At 35.4% G+C, this 11266-nt stretch overlaps 1 protein-coding gene across 1 annotated transcript; it reads left to right on the top strand.

Annotated features, from left to right (window-relative positions):
- The first annotated feature begins 153 nt into the window (after window positions 1–153).
- On the top strand, window positions 154–8284 carry LOC106669953 (ARF GTPase-activating protein GIT2). Its single transcript, XM_014399876.2, has 13 exons — window positions 154–345; window positions 411–544; window positions 3143–3243; window positions 3308–3482; window positions 3553–3683; window positions 3740–3929; window positions 3989–4061; window positions 4137–4316; window positions 4380–4468; window positions 6086–6250; window positions 6318–6485; window positions 6541–6708; window positions 6767–8284. The coding sequence occupies exons 1-13, from the start codon at window positions 294–296 to the stop codon at window positions 6929–6931; spliced, it is 1791 nt and encodes a 596-aa protein (XP_014255362.1). The 5' UTR covers window positions 154–293; the 3' UTR covers window positions 6932–8284.
- Window positions 8285–11266: the final 2982 nt, after the last annotated feature.

Here is an 11266-nt window from a genome sequence, read left to right as displayed (position 1 = left end):
TGTCAGGACTGAGAACAAGCGAGATGAGGCGGTCCAATATGAAAAAAATGCTCTTAAGTAAACGATATCTTAAGGTACGATCATAAGAGACCGTCTCTCAGATACGAGAGGACAGATGTCGCCACCGGATGTTATAAAGGAAATAATAGGTGATTTCAACCTTGACGTAAATGAAAGGTTACGTTAGAGTACAGGGATACTAAAGATGACTCGGTAGTGACTAATTGACGTTAATTAAGACAATATTTTCTGTGATATACTTCTTGGTCTTGGAAACGTTCGTAACGCCAAGGATGAACAAATTGGCGAAACACGCGGATATTTGTGCGGATTGTGGATCCCTTGGTATGCGGTTTTGTCATTTAAGATGTCCGGTGGTTTTAAATGGTTTGTCATTTACCAATTTGCAGATCCTCCTTGGGCCGTGGTCAACAGGGGGCTGCTGGTATGCGACGAGTGCTGCAGCATCCATAGAAGCCTCGGAAGGCACGTTTCCCAGGTCAAAAGCCTCAAACGGTCTCACTGGAACATATCCCAGCTTAAAGTAAACAAAAAATATTTAATATTTACAAAACAATTTCATAGCATTTTTCAATAATTCTATGTTATCTTTATTGTGTTTTGAAGCAATGTTTATTTAGTCATTAATGTTTACACATCCTAAAAAGGGTTTTTTTCGTCAGTTTCGTTAGATGAATACTTGTATCCATGAATACTTCAAGTCACTCCCTGTAAAAGCTCTTGAGCAGTAAAACCAAAAATGGCCCTTGCCAATACAAAGAAGTAATAAGACCCATTGGGGGTCGCAATGTCATCAGAATGACAATGACGTTCTTTAACGTGCACACCTGTCACATGGCCTTATCACATGTTTAGTTTCTCAAGATAGGAGTAACACACCTCTGCTCGCAAGTGGTCAGTGTTAATCCTGCGAGGTTTAGTGTAGAAGCCACTCATCCACAGACTAAGGTAACTTCTTCTACTGGCCCCTTCCAATGGCGTGGGTCAACATCTATGCACCCGACTACGTGTCGCAAAGCTGTTGGTCAACCACTCACTTGGTACTGAAATGCGTAGTTGGCTTTCCACATTACTATCTAAATAAAGGTAACTCCCAGAGAGTTCTGGGGTCCTACCAGCACGGAACTACTGGATCTGCTCCAGTCACGGTTTTGTTTACAGTGGAATTTAAAACCACCTCCTAGGACTGCCTTCAGTAAAAGAAGTCAATAAAGACACAACCGAACAACAGGCTCAACTCTAAGTACGCATCAGGTGTCTCGCCACTAAACCACTATGAATCCATTCCCATGTAGAGCACTACGGGGCTTGGAACTAAGCGTACCATAATTCAGATGGTTATACCTCCTTTGCAGACACGATTTGGTACCCCCATCTATACTACTGATCGAGCACCCACCGTCCGCCTGCTGACATATAACTATCACACAAATACAGCTTGTGCTAAAAAGAGTTCACCGCGCTCTCAGGGCTACACTATTATGTGCCTGGAATGTCCCACGATGCCTGGAAACCCCCCTCACATCCAAGGGTTAGGATAGGTCTTCCCATGGGACCTGGGTTGAGTTAGGGAATGCCCGAGAACACAAGGCTCACCTTTTCAGGTTATGCCCCCCAGCCCAGGTCGAATGGACCACCCTTTGGCATTGTGATCCCCAAATATTGAAGTACAGTCCCTCTGAGTGGATAAGAGAGGCGAGAATGATCATTGAACCAACCAAAAGCTCAATGGAAACATAACCTAGCATACATAAAAAACCTAGGGAATGAAATTGTAGCAGCAACAGTCTAAATATTTCCTAATATTTCCGAGAAGGATTGAGTCAATTGCACTGAACTTGGAAGGTACAACCCCTCCAACTTGGTTTCAAAACCACCAGGTGATATGCACCACACTGTCTGTCATGTCTTACTTAAAACAATGAAATGACCTACCGACTTGGTTATCTTTCTATAAACACTGGTCAAAACTATGTGTTTTTCATAGTCCTAAAACCCAATGAAAGCAAAAAAAACATGTACCATTCACCTTTTGAGGCCCCTCATTCAATATTCCTCAATAATACTCCTATTCTAAAAGCAAACTGCGTCTGCTTTCTTGGCCTCTGTCTCAAGACTAATATGGAAAACCAATACGCACAACTAAAACAACAGGCATTAAAACAAAAACATTTTGAACTAATCTACAAACTACTGTCATGCAAATCTAACATTTCAATGAAAAATAAACTGACATGGGGCGTCGGTGGCTGCAACAGTTTAGATGTTGATACGGCGCTCATCACTGTAAAATCAGTTTATTTTATATTAAATATAAAATAAACACAATATACAAGGGAATATTAAAACCAAGGGGGCGGGGCGTCGGTGGCCGCAATGGTTTAGGTGTTGACACGGCGCTCATCACTGTAAGATAAAGGTCCCAAGTTCGAATCCACCGGCCCTGCATTCGAACCAGACATACTTAAAAATGGGTCTTTTTTCAAAAAGACCGGCACCCTGAGGGTTTATATGACCTCTGCTGTTGCGAAACCTCATTAAAAAATAAAAATAATAAAAATAAATTAAAAAATAAAACCAATCTGGATGTACAGACTAGAACTGTGGAGCACCACTAAACCTTCCAACATAAAAAAATATAGAGTCCTTCTAAGCTAAAGTCCTCAGAATCATAGTCAATACTCCTTACTATGTATCCAGCAACACTGTTCAGTTCCACCTCCAATGAATCCAGTCACTCCAATTCAGAATTCTTCGAGCCACTGGCCAAGCTCCCAACTTTGTATCCACACAGATATTTCCATTTCTTTTTGTCCTCCAAATTGGAGGAAATCGATGTAGACACCATGGAATGTCCAACCCTGGATTCTCATCCCTACACTTTTTGTCCCAAACCCTTCCCGACAATCCTTCAAAGATGCGTAAAGCACCAAAGTACACGTGATCCCCCCCCCCTAGTGAGGAAAGTGAATAGTGCTGGGAAAGGAGTGTAATTAATGGATTACTTATTCATTCTTATAATATAAACTTCATAAATACAACAAAGTTGTTTGTAACACTCTATCACAGTTGTAACATAATAAAATAAATGTAAAAACTAACAGCGTGATTTTTAATGTAGATGGTTCAGAATTTAAACAATGGAGGAATAAATAGTTTGTGGGAGCACTCATTGGGAGAAGTTAAATCAAAGAAAAAACCAACACCAAAAGATCCTTTACAGTAAGTTTGTTCATGTTGTTGAGAAAAAGAAAAAACAATTCCTAATACTTTCCTGTATTTTCAGTCCGAACAAAGCTGAATTTATAAGAGCGAAGCATAAAGAACTTCAGTTTGTTCTGAAAAGTACAGTGAGCCCAGAAGATTTGAATTTACAGCTACACTCGAGCGTCCGCACTTCGAACATAGACACAAGTTTAAGGCTTTTGGCTCAAGGAGCAGACCCAAATTTTCTTCACCCGGTAAAGCTGAAAGTTCATATATTCCAGTATGCACACAATACAAAACAGCCAATGAATCGTTTCTTTTTAGGAAAAGGGCACCCGAGCGTTGCACGTAGCAGCAAAAGCCGGCCAACTCTCCCAAATCGAACTGTTGGCAATTTACGGTGCTGATCCGAATGCCAAAGATGTTCACGGAAACACTGCCATGCATATAGCAAAGTAGGTTATTTAAAAATTACAAATATGCAATTTATACGTGAATGTAATTCTTTCAGACTCTCAGGCCATAGGGAAGTGCAGATGCGTTTAGTCGAAATGCTGTACACAGTGACTGATCGTTTGATTTATTTTTTGACGAGGCTCAGGCCTGACCATCAAGCTGGGCAGCATTTTGTCCTTCCTGAGCCAAGAGACTGCCTTGTCAACCCATCACCATCAGATATTGGAAAATCCAGACTTAGCCAGGTAAAACCACATAATTTTCTTGTTTCGTAAACAGAAATGTAAACATTTTTTTCTTTTAGTTGAACAATAACCAATTTGAAGAATTTGTTATGGATGTTTATGATGAGGTGGATAGACGTGAGACTGAAACAAGTACGATTTTAAAAATTTCTCAATACTCTGATTAAACAAAATTTATTTTTTTATTTTAAAAAATTTATTTTGTAGTATGGCTTTCAAGTGGTGCTTCGTTAGAGTATTCTTCGGTTCCTTTCCTTCCAGTCGACCCCGATCTCTCATCAATGAGGAATCAGGGACGCCAAAAACTGGCCAGGCTATCCACTCAGGAGTTTTCTGCTTTAATTTTAGACATTCTTCATGATGCACATAAAAGACAGAATACCAAAAGTATATTTAATTTATATTATATTTATAATGTAATAAATTAATTTATTTTATTTGTTGTTAAAGAAAAGACTAAAGACACTGAAGAGGAACCACTTTATGATAGTGTAGCCTCTGATGATGATTATGCAACTGTGGAACAACTGGCGATTATGGTAAAATACAGATATTAGTTCTAATTATCTAAATAAATTTTAAAGATAACCTATTTTATATATTATTTACCTTATTGGTGATGGGATTGTTAACTAGTTATAAGCTAGATTTATTATACACTACCAATATTTTAAAAAATTAAAAAAAAAAACATTTGTTTTTGCATGAAAAAATGGCCATGAATATTTTCTCAGCTTTTTAAGTGTCAGACCTATTCTAGGGCTCATGTTTTAGAAAATTTTACACTGAACAAGATTGCTTTTTTAAATGTTTTCCTAGGTTCAGTCATTCATTAGTAAATTCAAAAATTCGGGAGTGATTGAGTTTTTCAATATGCATGGAAAAAACACATTTTTGCCTAAAAATTGTGAATAACTTGAAAACGGTTGATAAATCAGGCAAAGTGGAAAGTTGAATTGAAAGCTTATTAAGATTTCCTATTGTTTGCTAAAGGGTGCTGCTCCAGGACGATTTCTTGTCTCCACAGCTTAATTTGAATTTTACATACAAAGTGCAAAAATTGACACTGATCACTTACTGATGAATGACTGAAGTTAGGAAACCATTTAAAAAAGCCATCTTGTTCAGTGTATGTTTCTTTAAAAAAAAAAATTAATTTTTTAATGCAGGGACCGCGGTAGCCGAGTGGTTAGCATGAGAGACTCTCACGCCGCGGTCGTGGGTTCAATTCCCACCGTCGCCTCTGGTCCTTTTTTCCCGATAACCCCCAATTTGAACAACATATATAAGAATTCGTCATGGCTAATATGCAAAGATCATAAGGCCAATTTAAAAAAAAATTTAATGCGTGGTGATTAGTGACCGTTAGTCGATAATTATTCAGAGATCGTAGATGCAGTCTAGTGTGACGCAGGTTTCAGAAAAACATTTTCTTTATCGTGCCAATGTTTCAATCTTTATTGAGATCATCTTCAGGGCCTAGGATTTATAAAGATTATTTAAATTTATCAAAAACATGTAGGATGTGGAAAAAAGTGAATTTATACAATGCAAAAAAATATTATATTCAATCAATGGCCAACTTTGGTCATGCGTATTTTCTCAGCCTTTTAAGTGTCAGACCTATGCTTTTTAAAATGTTTTCCTATGTTCAGTCATTCATTAGTAAATTCAAAAATTCGGCAGTGATCGAGTCTTCAACATGCATGGAAAAAACACATTTTTGCCTAAAAATCGCGAATGACTTGAAAAAGGTTGAGAAATCAGGCAAAGTGAAAAGTTGAATTGAAAGCTTATTAAAATTTCCTATGGCACCGCTCCAAAGCTGATTTCCTGTCTCCACAGCTCAATTTGAATTTTACATAAAAAGTGCAAAAATTGGCAAGTTCTTGAATTTTTGGATTTACTGATGAATGACTGAAGTTAGGAATTTTTTAAATTTTTCTAAAACTCTTTTTTTATGGCAGTGTATTATGATAGAGCTCTCAAGAAATTGGTGTATTTTTAATTTATTTTTATGTAAGAATTCCTTAAAGTAAGCCACACATTATTACATTTGTAAAATAAAATTTATGTGTATTATAAATTAAAAAGATCTTACGTATTTTACTTTTATTCCAAATACAATCATAACTATCACAGTATAATGCATACAGGTGGCTCAGAATTCCAGAGGTCTTCCATTAATGCTGTCTGAACCTGCCAAGAGCACGATAGCAAAGGCAGAAACTTCGTTAGAAAGGGAATTAAGGGAAAAATTGTTAATTGCTCAAGCTAGGGAATCACAGTTGTCAGTTCAAATTCAAAGGTTGAACAAACGGGTGAGTGTTTCTAATCACTTATACATTACAATTAGCCGCGTGTAATACAACCCTCGGAAATTACTAGGTGGATGAAGTGAATATAGAAAATGAGAAGCTTAAAAGGTCATTGAAAGTATCAGTTGCTCAGAGTGAACCGGATCCTGTTATGGAACTCAGGCCTACCTCGCAAAATTCCCTCCCTTCGCCACGGCCAGCTTCAATGTATGAACCTAGAGATGCCATACGTGTTCAGGTCAGTTTTATTGAAAAACTGCTTTAAATGGATTTTCATTGTGTGATATTTTTAGAGTGTAATGCCATTGCCAGAAGAGGTGATTCGCCGAACAAACCAAGTGACTAAAAGGATACAGGAACTTTGGTCAGCAGTGAGACCGCCAGAATCTAACTTTGTCTATGTCCCTTGCGCCGAGAGGATCAGGGTGGCTGTCGCCGAGTTAACTGCAATTTTCCCCCAGGTAATTTTTTTTTTTACTTTTTAATATTTGACTTAATCAGGATTTTTTCATATATTAGAAGCTCACCGACGATGAGATTCGTTCTTGGATGTACCAGCTGAACACGAGCACCACGAGATTACAGTTTGAGTGCACAGAATTGGAAAAATGCGCCGAATCTGTGAGAAGTCTCGCTTTTCAAATAGCCGACGCCAACAGACGCCTGATTACAAGGTTTAAGTGAATTCACAATGCTTCCAGAAGCCGTCATCGCCCTAACAATAAAGCACTTCAAATCTGATTTTTTCATGTCTTCTCTATCACATATCGGTGGTTTGAATTGTGATAATCTTCAATAATAATTAACTGACTGTTTAATTTAAAACATTGTTTAATCAGTATTATTAGAGATGTAAATGTTCTATTGCCAGTAGGTTAATTTTTAGTACAGTTTGAAGTGTTTTGCGTGTATTTCATTATAAATGACTGCGTACCTAACCAAAAAAAAAAATCGTTTTAAACAAACTTGCCATTTTTAATAAATGAATCATATAATTCCTAATATATTATATTTAACAAAGAGCTTTAAATATTTTTTCAACTATACGAACAGAAATTAATGTTTTCTAATTAACTTTATGAAGCTTCTTGCATTAGTGTAATGCATAAAATAAAATAAAAAATACAGCAGGGATTATAAATAATTTTTGAGCTCTATATAATGTATTTCATAGGATTAAACTATTTGTTAAGGAGTGAATTAGTGATAATGAAAAAATTATAGGGAATTTTAAAACTCTCAGGTCCAAAAATTCAGTTATAAGTTTAAAAAGGGGAAACAGTCTCGATAAACTACCTCCCTTGCGAGACTGTAAATAATTTGAATTTGTTAATAATCAGTTAATACAATTTTAATTTTTTTGTTTTGCCACTATTATAGTATTTACTTTTTTTACACTTTTTGAACAATTAATTAATCACTGATTTTTTTCATCAGTTTTAACTGCGTTTCAAGCCAGGGCTTGGCTCGAAATGGAGTTCAAACTGTGATGGGAAAACAGTGATAAATAGTTCAGTATAAAATAAATCATTGAAAAAGCGAAAAAAAAAAGTTATAACTCTAATAATCGTTTAGATTGTTCAGGTTTTGACTCTCTAAGTGCCTTAAATCCTTTGTTTCCTTCCATTAAGATATTTCACCGCATAACAAAAAGATTAGTCACGCTTTATTTCTGTGTAGACTGTACCTATTTTCTAATTCTATTCCTGAGAATTTCTATTGTTTTTTTTCCAAGACCAGAAACCTTGTGAGTGTTCTATTAAAAGTAAAAGACTGAATTTATTATTTTGATGAGTAGTATATTGCTCTTTGTTGCTAATAAATTTAACCTACAATATTTTTATGAACAGAAGTATCTTTATGTATTAAAGAAAATGAGAAAACATATTTGTTTAGTATATTGTTGTATTGGTCTGTTTCTTTGCTAATCGAAACTATTTTTCTATTGAAGCATGGTACAGACGAACATTGAAAATCCATTATAAAAAAAGAAAACAATATGTAGAAATATATTATTAAAATGTTCTTTATCCTTTATTCATTATTATCCTTACCTTGTTTTACTTGGTATACCAATTGGAGTAATTAAAAATAAAAAAATCAACAAACGTTTATTACTGGACATCAACTCAGAATGCCAAAGAATATAAAAAAATATTTGTCAAATCGGGTCGTAAGTCATCATAGCTTTGAAAACTGCATTCTTTGATGCCAGAACGTGGTAGCAAAATTTGCTCAGTGAGGAGCATCTGCAAGAAATACTTTTAAGAAAATTTGTCCCAATTGTGTTGATTAAACAACTTTAAACTTTCACTCTTGAAAATCTTAGAATAACAGGCTCTATTTTTTATAGAAATACACACATTTAATGATTTACTGGAAAAAACTTAAATAGAGACTGAATATCTGCCTCGATCTTCAATCGCAAAGACAGTTTGAAGGAATGAAACAGAGTGACAGTTTTTTAAAAAACTATTTGTAAATTAGTAAATTTTTTAATGATTACAAATATTGGCCATAACTAACTTTCAAAAACAAAAATTCATCAGGCGATGGATTATGAATAAGTACGAAAAAGTTCATCAAAAGATCGTTCATCACAGAACTACTAAACCTAGGATGTGCTAGGACTAGAATGATAGTTGGTCTGCTGAGCTGATAAAAGTGTGTGTAGACTTGAAACAGCAGAAACAAACCATACAAAAGAAGAAACAGCAGAATATGTTCTCGATTGGTGCAGAGGTCTGTACAGGTTGAATTTTCAACATCTGGGAGCCCTTAGCAAAGCTTTGGGTTCTGATAAAAAGACTTAAGCTTACCGATAAGTGAAATCGACAATATACCAATATTGGTCATGAAGCATAAGATCATAAAGAGACCTTGGAGACAGTGCAGCGGGGCAACAAGGAGGCCAATAAATTAGCCAGGGAAAGCTCAATGTGGACACCTCTCGGCCCTGAACACTTTAAAGCATAACAAATTGCCAAACAGATCCATCAGACAATGAATGGGTAAAGGATAAGTCCTCGGTTCAATGGGTTGCATTCCATGAAGAGCCATGTGAAAAAGGTGATTAAAGACCATCACAGAAACTACTAAACTAGGATGTGTTAGAATGTAGAAACATACAAGGTTATGTTAAGGTCATTGTGGACAATTTCGTTTTAATGCATGTAGAAGGGAGCATTTGGGATTTTTCTGAGCATTTTGAATTGGGATGTTCAGATTCGTTAGAATGCTCGGCAGTTCTAGCCCGTAAGTCCTGACCAATGTTAGATACTATTGTAAATTATTTGTTTGTTACTAATTACACCTATTGGCCCTGAACCCTTTTACGACATACCAAACTGCTAAAACACTTAAATTCAACAGGCGATGGAGTAAGAGTGGGTGCGACAAAGTCCGTCAAAGGTCCATCGAAGAAACCAACAGTAGAACTATTAAATCTAGAATGTGCTAGGAGACTAGAATGGTTGAACTGCTGACTGATACTGCAGACTCCGGAGACACGTGTATAGACTTGGAACAGAAACAAGCATGTGCAGATGTTACCAGGAAGAAAAAAAAACAGCAGAATATGATCTTGGTCGTGTGCTTTGGAAATATTGCCAATTGATTTTTAAAACATGAAAACCCATTCTTTTAATTTTTATTATTGTTACCTTAAAATGAGATATTAACTAACTTACGAAATTTGTAAATCAAATAAAAAACAAATTTAGTTTCACCCTGCTTTTAATGTATTCAAGTACTTTATCTATGGCTGTCAATTCTGCTGTGTATACGGTGATAGAGTTTAGAAGGGTGGTTAGGGATTTTTTTTTTTTTTTTTTTTTTTTTTTTGAGGGTCACCACAGCAGAAATTAGGGTTCCGGTGATTTAAAAAAAATCCGTTTGTAAATATGTCAAATTCAAATTCGGGGCTGCTGAATTTGAACCCAGAACCTTTACCTTACAGTGATGAGTACCATATCAATGCTCTAACCGCAGGCCACTGATGCCCCTCTGGAAGTAGTCTTTTAGAAATACTGTGTTAGTGTTGTTTGCTAACACATTATAATCTAGCTTGTAAAACGGGTCAATGAAGCATTCATGTAAGTGCAAGCAAAAACTTCTGTTAAAAATATTAAATTCACTAATTTCGTGGTCCGCTTGACCTATTAATATATTACAATTAATTAAGATTTTTTAGTTGAGATAAAAAAGTCAATGGCACGAGCGGGATATTTGTAAAATGGCAAATAGGAGGGAAAATTGAAAAGGTGGGGTTGAGATGAGAAGTTAGTGTCCGAATGGATCGTGGTCACAATAGCTCAAGTGGTAGAGCAGCGGCGTATCTAGCCGAAGATCGTGGGTTCGAATCCCGCTCGTGCCATTGACTTTTTTATCTCAACTAAAAAATCTTAATTAATTGTTAAAAATATTTTATTTTTTGGGGTTATTTCAACTGCGAGGTTGAATGCAGAGTTAATGGTGATGAGTCAATACATTAACATAGTGGTCAGTCACCCCCCCCCAAAAAAAAATGTTAAAGTCTAGTTTGTAGATTGTTGTTGATTTTCATAATGACAATATTAAACAAAATCTTACTGATTTTTACCTACATAACTTTGGTATAATTTATTTCTGTTTTTTATTTTATTTATTTATTTTTAATTTTAATTCTTCTTTACATTTCAAAAGTTCCAGCATATGTAAATATATTTTTATATTTTTGAATTTCTTATCCTGTGGTGTTTTATGACCCTTCAAAGTTCTTTTTTTCTGCTATCTTCATAGTTGTGCAATTAGATATAATGTATGTAGATAACATACCACAAAAAATGTATTTTAGACCTGCATTTTATGGTTGCTAGAAAGTTAAAGCAATCAATATGAGAATGTGATGAATTCCATTAATGAGAAATGATCAAAATAATCGTAGGTTATCTCACCCTATCTTTATAGATTAATAAACAATTAAGGCATTAATAATCAACACTTTATTAACTGAAAGAAAAAATATATAAACTTTATTAT

The sequence above is a fragment of the Cimex lectularius genome, unplaced genomic scaffold (assembly GCF_000648675.2).
Source record: "Cimex lectularius strain Harlan isolate CLEC.00 unplaced genomic scaffold, Clec_2.1 scaffold146, whole genome shotgun sequence".
NCBI lineage: Eukaryota > Metazoa > Arthropoda > Insecta > Hemiptera > Cimicidae > Cimex > Cimex lectularius.
The sequence above is the reverse complement of the archived record's forward strand: the minus strand, read 5'-3'. Positions and strand labels throughout refer to the sequence as shown.